The sequence below is a fragment of the Taeniopygia guttata genome, chromosome 5, assembly GCF_048771995.1.
Source record: "Taeniopygia guttata chromosome 5, bTaeGut7.mat, whole genome shotgun sequence".
NCBI classification, from domain to species: Eukaryota; Metazoa; Chordata; class Aves; order Passeriformes; family Estrildidae; genus Taeniopygia; species Taeniopygia guttata.
Window position 1 is genome coordinate 38,176,106 of NC_133030.1, and position 22,093 is coordinate 38,198,198.

Genomic DNA, 22,093 nt, shown 5'->3' on the forward strand with positions numbered 1-22,093 from the left:
TAACTCGAAGAAACTCTCAAGTCCAGCTAAAAATGAACCTAAAAGTAGCTGAATGTGCTTCAGAAACAAAGCATGCCTTATATACCTCAAAATAAAGGGAAGAGAAGGGAAATGGTGGAAAGCATGTTCAGCTGTCAAGATGACCACCTCTCCTGGAGCCTCTTCAATAACTTAACTTTCTGAGTACTGACTTCCCTGGCTGTTGCAGGTTTTTATTTCGCTCCTTAAGGTAATAAATTTTCATGCTTTAACTCAAAAACAAAAATTTGATCCCAAAGAAGCTTGCAAGGTAGGAAAGGTACAGGATAATAACAAAAGTCAAGAAAAATATTGCAAATGCTCAGCTAGAAGAAATGAGGAAGGTAATTGCAGGCCCAAAGCTTAACTTATCAGTTTGTATCACTCACCGTCATATATTTTGTAACAGATGTCTAAATAACAGTTTCATATTTGAGTAACAGTTTAATATTTTAATTAACCAAAACTGTAGAAAAGTTTCATTTACAGTAAGTTTTTTTTTTCATGTGCTCAAATGGAATTTCACGAATTCCAACAGCTGTAGTATTTTAAGCTTCTTCTCTCCAAAGTATTTAAACTTTAATCAACTTTATCAAGGCATTACAAAGGAAGTACTTTAATGCTACCTATTCTGCATGATGTCATCATGCACCAGACATGATTCAACAAATGACTTCAACATGATTCAATAAATTCAGGCAATTCATGCTCACCATTATGCAGCTCTCCTGTAACAGTGCCTTCACCCTGTGGGCTTCCATCCTGATCTCTCCATTTCCAATCAATTCCTCTGATGACACGAGCTCCTGGAACCATGTATTTTAACACCTGAGAACGGACCAGCCGTCGCTGCCTTCTCAGATTTGCTTCAGCTTCTTTAGCAGCTTTTCCTAGAAGAAATGTAAATTGAAAATACATGAAAATACTGAATGAGGAATAATTTTGAGCTTATTTCTAAGCAACTTCAACTGCAAAAGTTAACCTTCACACTGGTTTTTAAAGCATTTTCATTAGCATTTTTAAAGAGCAAGTAACAGATAAATGTTCTTTTTCTTACCCAGCTGATCTTCACATACTCCATTCACAGTGCCATAAAGTTCAAAACCAGACAGGGAGAGGTAGTGTGTTTGCCCACTGGCATTCTTTCCCATCTGTTTTATTCTAACATGTCTCCAACCTTGTTTCTCATCTTTTGGAGGATCTAAAGGCCATGTTGCTGTAGACCTTTAAGTTTATTAGAAAGGGGTGTTGATAGGTAACAGGAATTTTAAAAAAAGGCAAAATCAAAAAACTTAGTACCAAATAAACAAAATCGTAATACCCATCATATATGCATATTACAAGATATATAAACCTATTAACACAAGAGCAACCATCAGATAAGTGTTGGTGTTATGGTTTTGTTAAAAAACAAAATGCAAAATATACATTGATGGAAAAGCGCAAATACCATTATGTGAACCACACAGAAAACCTATGAATCACTTATTCCCCAGCCCATCCTTGATAATTTGTATCACTAACCACTTCTTTAGATAGATATATTATTACAAACACAGTACACATTAAATTAGTCTACAGTCAAGTACATTTTTAACTGCACTCAGTTTTATGAAAAGTGATAAAATACATTGACATACCCTGGTTCATTGAGACTACAGTCATCAACATGAGTATACAAAGTAGTCCAGTTCTGTCCATCCTTAGATACCTGGAAAACCCAATTTCTGAGAGCAGATCTTCCATAACCTCGAGCGTGGCGTAATGTGTAGGCTGATGGTATAACCCAAAGGCCAAGATCTATGGCAAACCAAGCATTCTTATCATCATTTGTGTGACAATTGAGAGCCGAACTGTCACGGCTCAGGATGTCTTCTAAACGACCATAAGGCAGATTTCTTCCTTCTGAGGATGTAACCACTACTAATCCATAGGCTGCTGGATTTACCCACTCATATGCAGTTCTGTATTTAAAAAGAGAAATATACTGTTCAATTATAACTTAAATTAAAAAATTAGTTTGAGTAACATTTGACATTTACCGTAAATTGCATTTAACAGCTGAGTTTATCACACACCAAAATTATCAATATAATTTTAGATAATTAGACAACTTTAGATATGTTCCAAAAATCGCTTTGTTTGTTTATGTTTTTTAAAACACTGTAGCAAAGAAAAAAAAAATACAAACTCAAACCAACAAAATCAAACAGAACCATGGCAAGCAAAAACGAAGACCCAAGCTTCCCCACTCCATCTTCCTAGGGAAGCATACAAATTCTCAACACTAGTGATTTATATTTTTCTATTATTTAAGGAGATTGAAAAGAAATGCAATTCTATTGATTAAAAGATACCTCCCACTACTAAGAAAATAAAAGATTTCATTATGAATTCTTTGTCCCCATCCTGCCACATGGATTACAGTTTATTGTGTCTGACTGTAAAATATCTAGCTTTGAAAAACTCACTTTGCATTTGTTCCAATCCAGTAAATAATTCCATTTTCATCAAAATCATGTTGATGCCTGAACACAAACGTCTGACCTTCTCGTAGTTTTCGTACAAAAACAAATGAAGCCCTATCAAAGTCGTACCATTGCTTTGCTACCTACATATGAAAGAAAACAAATCAAATATTAAAGAAGCAGAATATAACTATTCCTTGTGAACTCTGTGTGTGGTATGCAGCTCACCATTTTCAGGAGATACTGTTCTAGAGATTCAACAGTTGCCAGCGGCTCCATCTTGAGCATTCTACCAGTTCTATCTATTAAAGACGTCTCCCCCGAGGCACGTTCCAAACGAAACCTCAAGCGCCTTGTCAGTATCTGAAAGAACAGCTAAGCATTAATATAGGCTTTCCTGTTTAGGTTTTGCAATCTTCATAAAAACAGTGTGTTTCACTACAACTGTTTTAGTGGCCTATCAGGTATCTTAGTTGCTCTAACTTAAGCACTAAATTCTAATGAAATGTTTTAAAAAGTCATTTCCTAGTACTACTTCTTTTCAATTAACCAAACAATTCTTTACTATGACAATATGTAAGTCAATTACACACTCAACTAACATTTTTTCACTTTTCCTATGTCTTCATAGCTTTTATTTGCTGATTAGCAAATATAATAATATAGAAATGAAAAAATATTTTCAAAAATATTGAACAGCAATAGTGGTTTTGCAACTTTTTTCAACTATTTCCTAGACATTTAACATGAAAACAGAAATACTTATATTTCCCTACCCATATTGCAAAACCCTGAACTGTGTTTTCAAATAGAAAAAATTAAGACACTACACACACTGGGAAAAAGAAGTAATATTTTTAGCCAAACTGCCAAGTTTCCTGCGTAACCAGCTGCTGAGCCTGGAGGCATCATGCATTTCCAATTGAACACAGAGCCGTAGACAGGACCCTTTAAAGCGTATCCCCTGTTCTTACTAATAATTGTCTGTAATCGCAGTAACATGCCCTTTAACTAGAGGGCATGTTCCTACATAAAGACAATACTTGAAAGCAAAAGAAAGACCACATTATCTCTTTAATCAAAATTTACTTTTACTTCACAGTGCTTAAGTGACAGTAGAGGAACAGCTATGCATTTCAGTGCCAGAGGAAACAGATGCCAAAATTTGGTTGTTCTTTACTTAATTCTACCCACATCTACAAGAATGTGATTCTTGCAAACAAGGCGTGCAACATATACCCTTCAGTTGTGCATGACTCAGTGTGATACACTGTTATCACTGTACATTTACCTGAAGATTATACGTAGATCCTGGTGTATCGTACAAGTGGAGAGGTAGACGTTCAATAGATTCTAACACTGCTATCAATTTTCGAATTAATGCAACTGCCGGACGACTGTGAAAGAGAACAGGTACTATGTTACCACAAAACAAAACACAGAAAAAAATTCTACACTATCTCAGAAAACAGGACCCACCTGAGGAAACGATCCCAGCATGCTATTTCTACTGATGCTATCTGTTCTAGTCACATGGTTATAGCACAGTAAGAAAGACACTAATCTGCACAGTGATGAACAAGTCACCTTGTTCAACAACAGGTTGACTCTTAGAGATAAAAACTTTCCATTGCTACTTCAATATTAGATGCTGTCTTTTAAGAACAATTTTCTATTGAAATTGAAAGAACAGGCACTTTTTCTTTAAATCATTTTAAACATACCATACTGCTTCACAATTTCAAAGGGGATTTTCCTGGTTTGTTATTATTTTTACCTTTCATCATCCTCATTTTCGCTGAATGCTGTTTTGAAAACATTTATCCTCTCTACCAGTTGACTACAGTCTTGTTTCACATCCAAATCAACGTTCTAGGAGGAAAAAAATCAAGTCATATACAGGCAAAGACATCTGTGTAGTCTCACTGAAATCCCAATTTAATCCCAATTTTACATGAAAAGCTAATTCATCAGCCACTAGACCTGACCAGTTGATTTATTTTCATTCAAACTAGTCATCTATTGTGATAGTTAATTTTCAGTAGGTAGACCAGTAACTGGAACAAGTCTGTCTAATTGTCACCAAGACAGGAAAAAGACAGATTTGTAACAGATCTTTCACACTATGGCACATGTCTTAAGTTCATTTTGTTACGAATTTTTTCTTTAAATACTTATGTCTATAAACTCACATTGTTTAAAACTGTCAGCAGCGATTGAACTAAGCCACTACTGCACATTTCATATGGAGAAATAGTATTCTCATCCTTCAACAGTACAATTAAGTTTTCCAGAGCAGTCTTCATTAAATCTCTCCAAGTATTTTCTCCCTCAATGCACTGAAAGACAAAAGGATCATTTTCATGAACCCAAGTAATCTGTCCACTTGCTTCAGTTGAAAGATCACGTTCGAGGAAAGTACCTAACTAGGTAATACATGTATTAAAACTCCCCACATCACAGACATGCTATGACTCTTCTTCACATTATGACAGGCTAGTCTGAATATTATCTGATTTCCACTGATGTCACACATTAAAAATAAAGGAGATATACTTACCTGCCTGTTTGCATGAAGTTCCCAAGCAGACTCTAACTGTGTTGCTATGTTCCTCAGTGTTACAACTACTCCTCGAGGCATACTTTCAACAGCTTTAAAATGATCATCATACAAATCTCTTGCCATAGTGCGTACCTACAAATTGATTTTGATAATCAGAAGTCAGACCTTACTGCAATGAGACTTTTACTATACTCCCAGATACAGCAACCTTGGTCATTTTTTTTTAAATAAGTCCACAACAGGCAGAGAAACAGGGAAGAATAAAAACCCATGTACATCATGAAATGGCAAAGGCTGTGAAAGGAAAAGGGTGTAGGAGAAATAAATGGAAATACACAAAATCTTATTGACAAAAATGAAATTTACCATCATGTATTAGGTTACAGCATAAAGGGCAGTAGGAAAAGGTATGACTCTCAATGTGACAACCTTTCTTTTAGAACTGTATCACAGATCAGGTAATCGCTTTTAATGTACAATTAAGCAGGTTTAATATGGTTTCTGAACATTCCATCAACATTCCTTAAACCAATTCACACTAAGTCCCTATACAACCTCTTTTAGTAAGAATTATTCTTTCTACAAAGCATGCTTCGCACAAGGTACAGATTAAGTTCTTATCAAGTGTCTTTCTAAGAAATTTCCCCCAAAATCTTTCATTATCATTCTATGTGCTACAATAATAATACATTACACAAGCTTCAGAACTACACAGTGCAATGCCAGGTATAAGAGAGTACTGCCTTTTGTTTATCATCCCACCTATTCTCATTCAAACACAGTATTTCAACTTTCAATTTAGTGTAACATTTCCTAAGATATATGTCCTAAAATGCTGCAGATATAAGGTACCGAATATATTAGCTGCACTGTTAGAAACTGCAAGACAGATAGAGACTAAAGATCAGACCCCTGAGTCCTTGGGGTCGGTGGATCAAAAATGTACTGTTACTTTGTGAGTTTTTTGTAAAGAGTTTAATACTTGATTTCTTAGCTCCTCCTTTTCCCCCTCCATTTTGAGGAGAAAGAAGAATTTTAAAGATATCTAAAATGAGAGTGTTTACTCATTTTACTTTACTGCCACAACTCTTAACAATGCAGACTGTTACTTCCATTCACAATATCCAGTCTGAAATTAGTACTTAGGTGAATTATTACATGCCTATAACACAACGGTATTAACAATTTTAGCATCTTTTCTTGTACCATAAAGACATAAAAAACAAACCAGAAAACCTAAAGAATTATGCAAATGCAAGTCAGGAAGACTGCATTTTCCCACAGTTTAAAAAAAAATTCATTTTCCTCTAAAGGAGAACAGCGTTTACTAAGACTTTTGGATAAAATCACCCAAATAACTGCTTTGTTCTGATTGATATTTTCCCCTTCAAGCCTCACATAAAATTGTAACTAATTGAAATCAGATATTTTAATCTTCTAAGAGGAAGTTACACCTCCCTAAGACTACTGTAATATAAAACAAGCTGAATTAAATTCACAATATAAAATTTACAGATCACTAACCTTCTGTTTTGTCTTCTCCAGTTTAGATTTCAGTTTTCTTCCTCTTTTACCTGTCCAGCCAGTCACAAATTCTGACCCTGCAACACGTATTTTAGAAAAGTTGCATTTTATCATAGCTATGAAAAGCAACAAATAAAACTATCTCATATACACTTGTTCCTACCTGCACAAAACACATACCTACATACTTACCCAAGGAAGTTTCAGCTGTAAACGAATGCTTTGTTCCTCTGTTGGATTCAAACACAAAGCCTGGCAGGTCTTCTTTCAGTATTGTAGCTTGCTGACCATCAGAATTGTGAATAGCAATTTCTCCTTCTTTTAAACAGGTCAGTGACCAGTTTCCTACAGTAAGTTTAGTTGGCCCTGGTGTTGATAAAATTGGCTGGCTTGTGGTAGATGGTTTTACTTGGCTTCGAGCCCTTTGCAACTTCTCAAGGAACTCACTCCTACTTTCTATTTAAAAAGAAACAAATTTGGTTTTCTCCAACAACTGAACAACTGCTTCCATCATTATGCACAATTTTTTTTTCAAGAGGAAAACAACTGAATACATTCAATGCAAAATTAACTTTGAAATTAAGGGTCTTAAAGTGTCCTAAATTTCAGTGTAGTATATTTCTATATTTCAACAGTGATTTATTCTACGACCACATCCAAGCTGCAATGCAACAGTGCAACTCTTTCTGAGAGATGCAATTGGGATGTATTAATTCATCATTGCAATTATAACAGGGATATCAAAGAAACTCAGTATAAATTTTTAGCTTTGAAAAATGGGTCTCAGAATGGTGAGCATGAACTATTCTCAGAAGTGAGTTTTCAGAAATAAGAAATTTTAAAAATTATTCAAAAAATATCAGTTCTCATTAAATTATATATTTATTTGTATTTTAATAATTAAAATGCTGAGTACATAACTTTTCAAAAATTCCATTTAAAGTAAAAATGGAAACACCTCATTAAAAATTATTGCTGTATGCCTTTTGCTGCAATGACAAGCTCTAGCCTTTTTAAATATGCCCTTTTTTAATAATACAAAATAATGCAAGAATAAATACACACTTGAAGCATAACATTCTTTATTGCTTAAATTTCATAGTATATATAGAGGGCTTATAAAAATAATTGAGATTTGATGTGCAAGATGAAAATTCTGTTAATTAATATTTTCAGATTTTTGTAATTACATTTTAATAAATTTATTATATAGCACATCGCACTGAAAGTACTATATTTCTACATGGTTGGGAATAATTTCAGGTTCCCTTGGACAAAATTTTGATACTTATGGCTTCAGAATTACCATTAAATTTCAATTTTTGCATTGAATTTCTTTTCAAAAAATTCAAACAAAACTAGTACAGAGTTAATGTGGAGAGGGGTGAGTACAGACCTTCCAAAATGTTCACAGTATATATACTTGACAATCCACCCCAACTTTCATCATGCAAAACACACTAACAAATTTCACTACTCAACCCTCTATATTCTTGCCAGCTGTGAAGTTACTAGAAAGTATACCATGAGATTGATCAGTAATGATTTAGGACAGCAGAACATATAGTACAGTTCAGGACTTAAAGATACCATTCTGACTCTATACTCTACTGTAGTCATTTTAGTTAACAAATATTAATTTTTTTAAGTAAAAAAGGCTGTTGCACATGCTTAGAGCTCATGGTTAAAGTTCAGGCAAATTACACTGCAACATCAGCAATCTTAGTAGATGTGTATTTGACTACATATTTCAAGAAGTCCCATTTAATCCTACATTAAGCTTCTTTCCCTCATGATATTCAGACTAGGTATCTTGTTAAAAAACTTTGGATTTATGCAACCTTTTTTGAAAAACGGATTTGAAGTAACATCTTAAATGCTCAATCTGACTTCCTCTAAGTTCTCTTCACTCCAAATTCATCTGAGCTGTCACCATTCCACTCATCTTACACAGAAATAGTCTCCTCCCCTTGCCTTGACCATTCAGAAGCAAAAACCAAAAAAATTGGTATCTAGGAAATGCCAAATGAGAATTCAAGAATTCTATGAGAATTTAAGAAATTATCTTCATGAATCTTCTTAAAACTGTATTGTATGATAAACAAGTATCTTATTAAAAAGAATGCAAAGACATTTTCTGACCAAAAAAACCCAATAAATCTATAAGTGGTTTTCAGCTGCATTATGATCAGAAACATTGTATTTGTCTTCTTGCCCCAAACTTGATGCATGAAGTCATTAGCACTTCATTTCCATCCTGAATCATAATATGTTCTGTTATTTCACTCAATGGCTCATTGAAAACATCATAATACTGCAAAGCATTTTATGCCTGCAGGTTCATAAATGCATAAATTGCTGCTGCTGCAAAAAAAAGATGAAACAATAAAAGGAGGGTTGTTTCCGCATCTAGAACAAGTTGTGTATTCTTTACAGAAAATCAGAACCAGCTGTGCATTGCCAGTGCATAAGGTCTGTTCCCTTATCCTCTCTCCAACAAACAATTAAGACACTGTAATTTGTTTCCCAATCTCGATGAGAAACTTTCCATTACTTTGTCTTCAAACACATGCAAATTCATTCTGCTAACTAGAAGCAAACAACAAATCACCATTTTCAACCTGCTTTTCCTGGGATGGCCACTACAAAGTGCTTTTAATGACTGGGCTGAAAAAATTAAGTATGCATGGAGAAGAATTAAAACAAAAAGTTAATACACTTTTGCTGGCAAGATGTTTACTTAAACACAATTCACCAAGAAAGTCAAGTTATGGCCACATGCTATCTGATAAAATGCATCACAATTAACTGACCACCTTCCACCTGTTTACATCCTTTACTATTTAGTAAGCCAATTCCTGCAAAACAAAATAGCTCAAATCAAATTATATAAACAAATGTAACAGTCTCAAAACTTAACCTGGACTGAAATTGCAAAAAGTCTACCTGAACTGTCAGATCCTCCTTCGGGGCTCCCACTGGAATACATTGTGGCCAGCTTTCCATCCAAGATAAATCTGAACCATCCATTACTGCCATTAGATAACTCCAGGGCTGCAGCATCACTCCAGATATACAGGCAGTCCCTTCCCCTAATGATTGACCAGTCTCTCCAGTGGTACGGTTTACCCTGCTGCAGTTCTTTAGCATCATCCTGTGGTTCATCCTCCTGTAATAATTTTGTATTAAGCAACATCAAGAAGCAAAAAAATCCCCAATCCATTTAAAAAAGAGGAAAAAAATGCCCCAACAAGCAAAAACACCCCAACACACAAAAACCACAGACATTTTTAAAGGAGGAGAATTTCTCTCTTTGGAGAGAAGAATTATTCAAACCAAAATTGTAGCAACTATACTACTTCTGCCTCTAAAACATATCCTCAAAAGTATTCTTTAATAGAAGAAGATACTTCTGAGAAGTTTCCTTTCACATACAGCTTTATCTACTCAACAATAGCAATGGCCTACTGCCTGCAACATCCACCTCTGTTCAAAACTTGAACTGTGGGCAAAGAATCACAAAATGGTTGCGGTTGGAAGAAATTTCTGGAGGCCATCTAGTCCAAACCCCTGTTCAGGCAGGGCTACATATGACTGGTTATCTAGGACCATGTCCATATGACTTTTAATATCTAACCACTAAAATTCAAAACCAGCAGCACTCCAAGAAACTCCAGACAACCCGAATCCCACAGTAAAATAGTTTAACTACACACTTAAGATTTAGCTATAAATTTAATTGAATTGGTAACAGAAGAAGTCTGTTATCCATTCAGTTCATTTGACTGGCAATAAGACTTGGAAACTGATAAGTAACTTCAATATGCACTTACGGCTTTCATTAAGCAGAAAACTATTTTCCTTTTTATATATTTAACATATTTGGTAACATTTAAAACATCTTGAACTATTTAATGCATGGACGTCAAAAGAGATACACTTCTAACACAAATATTTTAGGAAGAATTCATTTTGATTACCAGTCACTTTCCAAACACTAGGCAAAACCAAGCACCAAATAACTTGACCACAAGGAAGTATGAATAGGAAAACTCAGCAGATAATATGCTAACAGAAAATGAAGGCGGAAAAGAAAACTATTAAAACAAGTGGTATAAAATAAGCATTACTTTAATATCCTAACTCCCTTGCCCTGGCCATTTTTGTAACAATGAACATTTTACTAGATGTGTCAGTTTTACAGTAACAAATAAAGCAAATAAATCAATTCCACACACTTACCTTCTCAGGTTTAGACTCCTCTTCATTTTCATCATCAGATGATGGCCCCGCCAAAGTTGACACTTTACTAATTACACCAAGTCTAGCCAGTTGGTCTAGAAAAAGATCACCACCTTTATCCACTAAATCCCTTATGATTTGCAAGGCTAACAAATGGCCATCATCATCATCCTGTAATACATTGGGAGGAAAAGAAAATAACAAAGGAGATCTTGTTACTTTACACACTGAACTGCACGTGTGGTCACAGATGAATACTCTAAAAGTTTTAGGGTTAGTTATTAACAAATACATGGAATCAATATTAGTATAACTCTCTTTTTTGTACTAGTTTCATAAAGGATAATATTTTCATTCTTCCTACCTCTTGATCAAGCACTGTAGCTGTTATCTCAACCAGTATTGTGGGCAGGTTGTGGCCAGCATCAGAGTCACAAACCTCTTTCAGCAGCGCCTCAGAACAAAAATGTATCATTTTTCTAATGAGCGCAAGACTTGCTTTTCTGTAAAAGATCATTAAAAAAAAAAAAGGCTCTTACAGTGAGAAAGCAAGCAATAATCAAAGCAACAAAAAGGTTCAAGATAAGACTCTATTTATGCATGCTTTCAAAACACAAGAAATTTAATCTGTTTCAGTTCTTGTATTAGTTACTCTTACGAAGTCCTGGATTACCTTTAAGAATTATGTACCTCTGGTATTTTTTGATTCTACAGCATTATCACTCTAACAAACACTTTTCTCCTCAACCCTTTACTAAGTAAGCCTATTCTATGTCGTGTCTTTATCCACTTATAGTGCTGGCAATTCACTTCCACAAGCTTTGTCATCCTCAGAGGTATTCAGCCTTTCATTTTAGTCATACATATCCCATGTTTCAAGATCCCTTTAACTTTTAACTCTAAACATACTCTTAGATCATGCAGCATCCCACACTAAGAACCATAATTAATATGAAAGCAAATCACTCCTGTAGGGTTATAGATGAATTTTTTGACCAACTTCCAAAAGTCTGATTCATTAAGATAACTTTCAAGTAGAGAGCCAACTACTTCTTCGCACAATCTCTAACAAAAATTTATCATGCATAGACTGTTAACATAGGTTCTTATTTCTTTTATTTAAAATGACCTAGTTTAAGCTTTCTGTCATCAGTTCATGTGGAGTCTGTCTGCATTAGAGGCCTTTCTTATCTTGCATAAATAAGAGATTGAAGATCAGATGCAACTTATCACAACCATTATGTCATGCACAATATTCCCTTTTAAGTAATAAATCAGACTACATTTCTGCAATTCAACAGAATTAGAAGGATCATCTCAAGTAAATACACTGTTAAGTAAGTCTTCTAAAACCTTCTAAAATAGATCTTTCTAGTCTTGCTGATTTTCCAATGAATACATCTTGATATTATTTTATTAGTTTTCCTCTACTAAATGACAGCCTTCATTACAGTGGCTACAAACAACTGTAACCAAACCCTGATGCACAGTGTATACAACATAGTGTATAAACATAGCATTCTTTCATCATGTTGCTACAGTCAAGGGTATGCTCTGCTCTCCCATGACTAACCAGGCTTTTTCCAACACATCACTTCACCAGAAAGGAAAAAATGCTGCTTAAAATGCTAAGTAAAAATCACTCATGCAACACTTTCCAAACAACCACTTCTATTCTAATACATATGGTCACTAGCATTAAACTTACAGATTTACTTTGGCTTTTTTAAGTGTGTATTAAGAAATTGTCTCTCATGATAACATTACCTTATTGAAGGCAACATAGTTTGTTGAAATGTTTGTGCAAACACAGGCAATAGTCTTTTCAAGTATATGGGTGCCATTTCTGGATCTCCTTTGGGTTCATTGCATTCTTCCTCATCCTTGTTTGCATCTTTCTTTTTCTTCTCATCCCCTTTGTTGACAGGACACATCCAATCCCCTGGAAATATTTTTTTTCACATTCAATTGCAAAAGACAACAAACCAAACAAAAACCCCTTCAAAACATTCGAGTTTTCTTTACTAACATCCAGTACCTGATCATGAACATGCATTCCTAAATATATAAAATTTACAAAAGTTTATAAAACGTATGTTTTCTTGAATAGAAGTATTTAATAGCAAGTATCACCTGTGGCACCAGAATTCTCAGGAACAGGGAAAGTGCTGTTCCTATGCAGAAGGAAAGGATACCAGAGAAGCTACCAAGGCTGACAAGCTCTGAATCCACTACAAAATCCCAGTCTAGCCCGATCCCACAGCTGAAGAGCAGGACAACTGGCACTGTTTATGCCCACTCAGTTATTTCCCTGGTAATTCTCCCCACGTAACAACATCTTAAAATAGTAAGGATTTTATGCATACTTTATGGGTTAAGGAAGGTGGGTCACAATGGTTTTTTTTTACTAACCTTAATAGAGTAAAATTCTTATAACTGCAGAACTTAACACGTATCAGCATTTCTACTATAGCAAGTGTTATGGACTTAAATATTGTACTCACCTGGAGACTGAAGAATAGCTACTACTTCGCTGTGCCCCCTTTCCCGAGCTTTGTCCAGAGGAGTTTTCCCATCTTCATCTCTCAAATCAGGATTTGCACCATGTCGTAAGAGAGTCTGAGAATAAATATTTTATGTATTAAAAAAAATCGCATTTCTTCTTCTAAAGTAGCAAATGTGATTTTCATACATCACTCCAACAGTGTTCTCATGCTTGAAAGTTTTCTGTGCTTTTTATATCTGTAGAGCTAATATAAACTATTTTTATTCATTACTGCCCTACCACCCTATAATGAAAAATCTGTGTTTCGATAAATACTGTAAAGAACGTGTAAATATTTAAGAGCACATGTGTCCAGCATATCGCATTGAAGATATTTTGAAGAGAACAAGATGAAAAGTCAGCAGGTAATGCTTTTTAAGGGTCAGTTTAAAATCATACCTTTGCTACCTGAGGTCTTCCAAAACATGCTGCATAATGTAATGAGGATGACCTCTGACCTCTGTTAACATCAGCACCCCTTTCACAGAGGAATTCTACCTGTTAGATAAGAAAAAGGAAAACTTTTTTTTTTATCTTCCTTTACATAAATAATGCAACTTCTTAAGGGTCTATAAATCTAATTTACCATTTCCTGAGTTCCAAAAGCTGAGGCCCAGTTTAAAAGAGTTTGTCCTACATCATCCATAAAATTTACTTCAAAAGCTGAAAGATAAAATGATATGAAACAGTTAAAGTTCCCACAACCATAAACTAAAGTTCAACAGTATTCTTTAAATAAAAAGGTCTTTAAAAAATTAAGCATCCTCAGTAATTCTGGAGAAGCATTTATGCTCTTAATTGCAATAAAAAAAAGGTGGTATAGGTATGATTACTAACAAGACCTGCTGAGTATTTAACAAAGTAAATCAACTTGTATATAATGATTTTCAATTAACTACCTCAGCATTTGTTATGAAAACTCAGATTATGAAAATAGAAGACAAAGCGAGCATCTCATTTTGTTTCTCAGAGTATTTTTGCTTACCTCCTGTATCAATGGCATCTATCAGTGCATCAGTATCCTTACTGCGGATGCAATCGATCAGTTGCCGATGAGAACGTTCCCCAGAACTATCCAGTCTTCGCAATCCTGGGATTCTGCCTGTAGATCCAGCACTAGATTTTGGCAGGGCTTTTCTGCCTTCGAACAGCAGCACCAAAAGAAGATCTACTAACCGCATGGTATCCAGTACACATCTCTCGTCACCCTGCAACGCGCTTTCTATAGAATCTGGAAGCTCAGATCTTAGGAGATCCTGGAAATAATTAAAAGTCTGAACAATAAAAAATATACAGGGCTTTAGAAAATACTATCAGAATTGGGTTTCATTTCCATATGAAATGTTTCCTTTTTCCCCCTCTTTAAAAGCAACTTATGTGTACATATATGTATATATATATCTATTAAAAAAACAATACCTATACATATGTATATATGTATATATAGCAACATAAATCTTGCATATATCGAAGTATATGAAGGGAAAATCTCCATGAAAACAAAAAGCTATGGCATAAAAGGATTTCTTACATGTGTTACTACTGGAGAGCCTCTACACAGGGTTGACAACAGGCTTACAATAGTTGACACCTGATTACTTAATTTAGAATCTGCAGCTGTAGATGGTGCTCCAGTGCTACTCCTTCCAGGTTTGCAAGCTGAAGATGGTCCTGAAGCTGCCCCACCAGCAGCTGCCATGCGAGATAACAATTCCTCAGTTAATCCATGTTTAGCTAATGGGGCTGGGTCAACTCCACGCCGTGTGAATCTGTCAGCTAATGAAGCAAAGCATCTCAAAGCTCCATCTGAAACCTAAGGAAGATGTGCAAGAAAAATCAATTAAATATCTTTCACTTAAGATGAGAAGGTGCTATGGGGATATTCACAAGAATACAGGACACATACAAGAACTTGATTTTTGCATGAAGCTTGATCATTTAAGTTATATTGAAAGGTCCATGTATTTCTCTTAAGCACAAGAAAGTTTTCAATAGGACCAAACCTAAAAATAGGACAAACTGGGAAAAGGAAATTTTGCTCTTGGATAACGCAGATTATCCACTGAGCACTTGACATAGGGACATGCGAGAATTTTTGTGATAATAAAATCCAAATTTAGGTTTGTCACTAAAGGGAGAAAAAAAAATCCAACCAACCAACTGCACACAAAAAACCCCAGTGACACTGTGGAAACAAGGCTTGCTGGTGATCCTCTTAACAACCCAGCAAAAAATACTGCTGGCTTACTGACCAGGAAAGGATCCAACATCTTTTCATGTTGATACTGAAAATCAAAGAAAGTTTTGCCTTTAACACCTCTCTATCTATACACTAGAAGTGTCACATCTTTCAGATCATGACGTTCAACCCACTGCATTAGAGGCATCAGCAAAAAAGTACTTGCAATGTATTTACAAAGTGAATGAGTACTTGGAAAGTATTTACATTTCTTCTCCCAAACTGCAAGTGCAACACAAAGGCTAGAAACCCAAAAATTATAGATAAGCTGCTCTTTGGGCCACATTCATCTGGCCTGAACTCATCCATCAAGTGGTGTTACTAAGTGGCAGCCCATACAAAAAGTGACCAAATCCAACAGTGTAAAAGGACAAGATAGGGAGCAACAAACTTGAAAAGGGACATTACTGGACAAAGCCATAATACACATCCAACATCCACTGTAATACTGAGACTTGTTTCATGTGTAACACATTTCTTAAGGATACCAGTACAGATATATTTTCTATGATTTGGGTCCCATCTTAAGCATGCTTATCTTTAAGCTTAACTGCTGAACAATTAAGTTAATTTGAACACACATTCACATCTCCAACAGCCCCAGCAACTGCTTTTCCCCAACACCTTATAAATTGGAGAGCTGTTAAAATAGCATAGACTTAATGGTCTGAATTTCAAGACTTTCTTGCCTCAGATGACTAGTATACTAATAAAATTATTTAATGGCTAAAAACACGATAGCTTGTTCTGAAATGGCTAGTGTATGACAGCCCCCTGAAAATTTTTAAGATCTAAAAATATATTTTAAAACAATTATCTCACAGGCAGAGAGATTTAGTTTCCCAAATATGCTGTGCTTAATAAACCAGACTGGAGGCTGGATCTGTGCATGTAGAGAAAGGAATAAGGACAGAGGACAGAGTGAAATGGGCATGGACAAAAAGCCTGGCAAGGCTACAGCAAGAATTTGGCTAAGTGGTTATTCCAGAGCAATAGTATGACATACACAAAAGGATTCTACTAGTAGAAAGATAATTCCTCTGGGATTCATTTTTTAGATTTTACAAGGACTACTTTATCTCGGGTTAGTAAAATTGCAATAGAGAAGTGGAGCAGCATTTCTACTAGTATCATTTAAGCTGGCTTCCAGTGTAAGACTTTAGGATTCACTATAGATGGTTTTATTGCTTCTCCTAGTTTGGTAAAAGAAACAAAAGCCAAAATCATTTTTGTTATGCTCTACTTATGCTCAATTTTACAGTGATTGAGGTACAGTCATAGAACAATAATTATTTCAGAAACTGCCTCAAAATGCACTGAAAAAAGTTATGGGATATTTTTCAATACAGTTTTCAGAGGTTAAATAAGACTACATTCAAACACCAGCACTTGGAGTCAAACACTAAGTAGTGTATTTATTCTCTTATCATCACAACTATAAAGGAAATTATCAAAATACCCAAATATAACATTTTCTATGTAAACATACAATTAGGGAGGCTGTAAAAAGTTACTCAGTCATTCCTTTATTATACATAAAGTCAAATTCACAGCACATTGAGCCAACTATTACATTACCTGATGGTCTTCATGTTTTAATAAACTAGACAGTGATTCCACACAGATCTCTAATGAAGAATCCTGAGGCTCCATTTTGCCACAGAGTCTGGATACTACAGCCATAGCTGAATGCAAAGTATCTTTATGAACAAGGTGTCCACTGTCACGAATGAATGTCAGAACACAGTTCAACCCTCCAGCTTCAAACACAGCTCCTGACTCACGGGTACAGATTAATTCTAACACCTATGCCAAAAAGAAATTTAATTTGAATAAAGTGCACACAAAAAGTCAGTTATTTATATCCACAGTCAGATACTTATATCCATCTGCAGAACTGGTTAAGAAAATGAAACAATAGGGGAAAAAACCAAAAACTCTCTTCCTCAACACCCAGAAGGAGCCAAAGCCTCCAGTACTCTATTAGTAGTTAAAGCTTTCTTCAAAACTACGAGACCCAATACAAGAGCATACTCCAAAGGCATAGTCATAACAGGTGTTCATCAATAAATTCTCATCCTGGGAGAAACACACAACTGAGAATTCTGAAACTTGTAAGAGCACCATTACCCCAGTGATGCACTTCTGAGTCGACTGGAAATAGTAAATAGGAAATACATGCATAAATTCTGATGCCATGGTAACCAAGAACTCCAGCTATATGCTACCACATGGCCATGAGTTATGCTTTAAATAAGAGACTGTAAGGGTCCTCTAATTTCTCTAAAAACTTCACAAGGGTGCAGGGGAGCTATATCTAGTGCTATTGAAGAGGTAGTAGACAATTTTTTTACACCAGATAATCTATCAGTATCTGGAGCAATTCCTCACTTCTTTGGTAGCATAAAAGTAGCCCTTGGCATTCCATTAGCATTCTAGTCATACAAGATAAACAAGAAATTTCTTCTAATATTTTTTGCTTCCTTTTCCATACATTTTTTAAGAAAATTTAGCCGTGAAGAGCACCAGACTAACAGTAAGGATAAGCAGCATTGTCAGCATATACACTTTTGTCATAGTCTATTTTTGCATCACATTTTAATAAATAAAAAGGACTGGAATATGAGAATGCTCTTTGGAAATAGCAAATTATCCAACTCCTTCTTAAAAACAAGACGTTCTTAAGTATACTTACCTTCACACATTGCTCAGCTAAATCTCTGCTCGTTCTGTTGTTAAGTTCAACAACTACTAAACGATTACAAAGTGCTTTGATAGCTCCATCCACTCCCACAATCCTACGGGTGCATTCAGCTGATACATCCAGGTAATAAGTTATGGCACGAGCTGTTACTTCCAGTACGTTGTCTGGAGCACTTTCATCAAGAAAAATTTTGCACAGTGCTGGCAAAAAAGTTCGAGGAGGGCATCTGCAGGAAAAAAACCACAACATATTACTATATTGTGCACACTTCTGTACATTAAGCAATTTAATACACTTCCACATTAAGTCTTTCCATGCACACATCATTTGCTCAACTACTTTATAGTTGGTTCAGAACATTCATTTTAGAACACTACATCTCATACATGCATGAAAGTTCAAATAGGTAATCTGAAAATACTTTGCATTAAGAACCCAGCAGAAAAATATACTCTTGAAATTTTACAGTCATACAGGGGAAACATTTATCTTGTTGGGATTTTCTCCTACGAATTAACCTCACATTGCCAAACAGAATGCATGTTTTCTTAAAAGTGCTTCAGGTTCAAGATGATTAATAGCTACTTAATAATGAAATTTTATATACAAAGACTAAACACAATTTGATTTTGAGTGGCCCTTCTTTCCTATGTTATTTCCCTTGTCTTTCTATCTTATTTCAGTCTCCTCCCCTACCCCCTGCCTCCTTATTTCCCCTTAATCACACTGAGAACATATTTAATTAATGTAGCTTGTGTCTATTGCATTTTCTCTCCATATCCAAGTCTCAGCAGCCTCTGGCTCTCCTCTTTATTGTTAGGTTCATTTTCATATGCAAGAATGGTGAAGACTATCCCCAAAACTTCAATATAAAAAAAGCAAGCTGCAACGGTCCTCCTGTTCCTCTGACATTACAGAATACAAACTGAAATAATACTTTTCGTTATTAGAACAGCTGTGGATAAGACTGATTGAGATCAAAAGTTCTAAGACATGGACATATTTTAAGTCAACTTATCTTCCAGCAGCATATTTCGCAGAACTTAGCATTATGACGGTTCACCAAGGTGGTAAAACACTTCCAAACTGATGGTGGCGAATTAAATGAAGGGGATATATGCTGTAACAGTAGTCAAAATAGCTGGATACCTCAACCCTAGATGTAAGAGACCAGACTAAATCTACAGGAAGCAAATATTCCTTCTGCAACTTTTCCTTCTAATAGGGTTTTGGTTTTGAAAAAGATGGCCTAAAACTTTTCTAAACCCAAAAAAGAAAGAGTAACAACATGTTTTTTAGTCTGGAAGACAGGTGATGTTATTTGTTGATGAATCATTCTGAAGACTCAAGAGGTCATTCAGTATCCCATCTGATATGCAATGACTCACACAAAGACACCAAATCCTGGGACAGCAAAACACTAATTGTTTCCTTCAAGACCTTACCATGCTGTGTGAAGTAACTAATAATGCTGCCTGACAAATAAATACATTACCAAACAATATTTAATGACAAATTAATAAGTGAAGTTGAATAAAGGTTGAATAAAGCTCAACCACACATGTAAAACTTATACTGGCCTAATCCAGACTATAGTGTCTGTTGTTCTTAAGAAATTTGTTATTTAACTCTACATCTTTAAGAAGGGTTTATATTTTAGAAATTATCTACTGGGGGGGGGGAAAGGTCTGAAATTTGTACTCATTATTAGATGACCACCATGATGACACAAGAAGCATTTCAGCACATAAAATTTTAAATGGACAATGTATTCAAGGTTTTGGTGTTAGATCTTTTATACTGAATTTTATGCAATACCAGGCAGATCACTTAAACACTGCTATGAACAAGGTTCTTCAAACTATATTGCAAGAAAAAAATCCAATCTTAAAAAGTCCCAAACAAACCAAACCCACACACATATTACCAAGTGGAAGGTAATGAGCTCCACTGTCTATTTTAATACTAGCAAGAGTAGTACACCATTTTTCTTAGATGGCCACACAGCTGCAGAAAGTTAAAAGCCATACTTAGCAAATCGAAACCCTACATTTTTCTGTGATATAACAGCTTACAAAGAAGCACAACACAAAAGAAACTCAGCTGTATTTTTAAATGAAATTAATGAATTAAAATCCATCACCTATCCACCAGAGACAATTACCCAGCAGACACAGTAAATGACTAAGTTACTAAAAGCTTATTACTTATACTGAATTCTTTGTCAGCACACAAATGCCAGTGCACTGTATCAGCAACGCTGTCCTTATAAAAGGACAGCTCTCTAGCCCAAATGTAAGGGTTCAGGGTGTTTTAAAATGACCTTTTTGCCAGAACCTCTAGCTACACTCATCAGAGACCACTTTTTCAATCAGCAGGTACAGAACAATCTCCACTTCCTGTCAGTACCTTTGTTTTCTGACTTGGAGGAGTGATTTCCAGTCTCCCCATAAGAAAAACAGGCTTCATCACAGAATTATAGAATGGCATGGGTTGAAAGGGACCTCATGGGCAGGGACACCTCTCATTAGACCAGATTGCTCAGAGCTCTACCCAACCTTGCCTTGAACACTTCCAAGGATGGGGCATCCACAGCTTCTCTGGGCAACTCTATTGGGTTTGTTTGACCAGGTTTTGGTAGCAGAGGGAGCTACAAGGGTGAATTCTGTGAGAAGCTGCCAGAAGCTCCCATGTCCTGCAGAGCCAATATCAGGTGGCTCCAGTATGGACCTGCTGCTCACCAAGGCTTGAGTCAATCAGGAAGGGTGGCAACACCTCTGTGATAACATACTTAAGACAAAAAAAGGTCACTGCACAGATGTAACTGTAGCCAGAGAAGAGCAGGATGAGAATATGTGAGAACAGCTCTGCAGATACCAAGGCGGAGAAGGGGCAGGAAGTGCTGAATCTGAGATTCCCCTGCAGCCCATGGAGGAGACCCAAACTGGAGCAGACGGATGCCCAAGAGAAGGTTGCCAACCCAGAGGAAACCCATGCTGGAGCAGGCTGTGCCTGAAGGACTGCACCCCACGGAAGAGTGACCCACATTGCAGCAGTTTGTGGAGAACTGTTGCCCATAGGATGGACCCATGCTGGAGAAGTTCCTGGAGGAACCCCACACTGGAGCAGGGGAATGACTCCTCTTCCTGAGCAGCAGCCGGAACAATGAATGATGAACTGTCTGTAACCCCATTCCTCATCTCCCATCACTACTGATGAGGGAGGAAGTAGAGATTGGGAAGGAAGAAAGGGTAGGGGAGAAGATGTTTTTAGGATTTATTTTACTTCTCATTATTCTACTTTGATTTTGTTAGTAATAAATTCAGTTAATATCCCCAATTCAACTTCAGTTTTCCTATGACTATTTAATGAGTGATCTCTCTCCCATACCTTATCTCAACCATGAACCCTTCATCATATTTTCTATCTTTTGTCCAATTCCAGAGGGGAACAACAGAGTGGCTTTGCTGGGTGCCTGGCATCCAGCCAGGGTCAACCCACTACAGTAACCTTGTCCTGTCACCACATGCTCTTTTAACAAGTCCCTCTCCAGCTTTCTTGAAGGCACCCTTCAGCTAATAGAAGACCAGAATTAGGTCAGCTCAAAGCCTTCTCTTTTCCAGGCAGAACAATCTCAATTTTCTCAGCCTTTCCTCATAGGAGAGGTGCTCCATCTCTCTAATCTTCATAGCCCTCCTCTGGACTCACTCCATGTCCTTCCTGTGCTGGCCCCCCAGAGCTGATGCAGCCCTGCAGGTGGCTCTCAGCAGAGCAGAGGGGCAGAATCCCC

The 22,093-nt window shown here is 36.1% G+C and overlaps 1 protein-coding gene across 11 annotated transcripts in view; it reads right to left on the reverse strand.

The window, feature by feature from the left end:
* The window catches only part of HECTD1 (HECT domain E3 ubiquitin protein ligase 1), a 61,002-nt gene that overhangs the window by 24,830 nt on the left and 14,079 nt on the right, over positions 1-22,093 (reverse strand). For 4 of the 11 annotated variants that reach the window (XM_030274585.4, XM_030274589.4, XM_030274586.4 and 1 more), the window contains exons 3-25: positions 18,295-18,529; positions 17,178-17,405; positions 14,892-15,173; positions 14,346-14,634; positions 13,947-14,023; positions 13,760-13,858; positions 13,320-13,434; positions 12,583-12,757; positions 11,180-11,318; positions 10,816-10,986; positions 9,520-9,742; positions 9,387-9,431; positions 6,754-7,029; positions 6,574-6,650; positions 5,047-5,181; positions 4,679-4,825; positions 4,264-4,358; positions 3,778-3,883; positions 2,715-2,849; positions 2,490-2,629; positions 1,659-1,982; positions 1,076-1,242; positions 732-908 (exon numbers count right to left, since the gene is read on the reverse strand). In XM_030274585.4, the coding sequence (XP_030130445.3) occupies positions 732-908; positions 1,076-1,242; positions 1,659-1,982; positions 2,490-2,629; positions 2,715-2,849; positions 3,778-3,883; positions 4,264-4,358; positions 4,679-4,825; positions 5,047-5,181; positions 6,574-6,650; positions 6,754-7,029; positions 9,387-9,431; positions 9,520-9,742; positions 10,816-10,986; positions 11,180-11,318; positions 12,583-12,757; positions 13,320-13,434; positions 13,760-13,858; positions 13,947-14,023; positions 14,346-14,634; positions 14,892-15,173; positions 17,178-17,405; positions 18,295-18,529 (3,857 nt within the window). The remainder of the gene's footprint in view (positions 1-731; positions 909-1,075; positions 1,243-1,658; positions 1,983-2,489; positions 2,630-2,714; positions 2,850-3,777; positions 3,884-4,263; positions 4,359-4,678; positions 4,826-5,046; positions 5,182-6,573; positions 6,651-6,753; positions 7,030-9,386; positions 9,432-9,519; positions 9,743-10,815; positions 10,987-11,179; positions 11,319-12,582; positions 12,758-13,319; positions 13,435-13,759; positions 13,859-13,946; positions 14,024-14,345; positions 14,635-14,891; positions 15,174-17,177; positions 17,406-18,294; positions 18,530-22,093) is intronic. The other 7 variants (XM_030274587.4, XM_030274583.4, XM_030274588.4 and 4 more) reach the window with 5 other exon arrangements.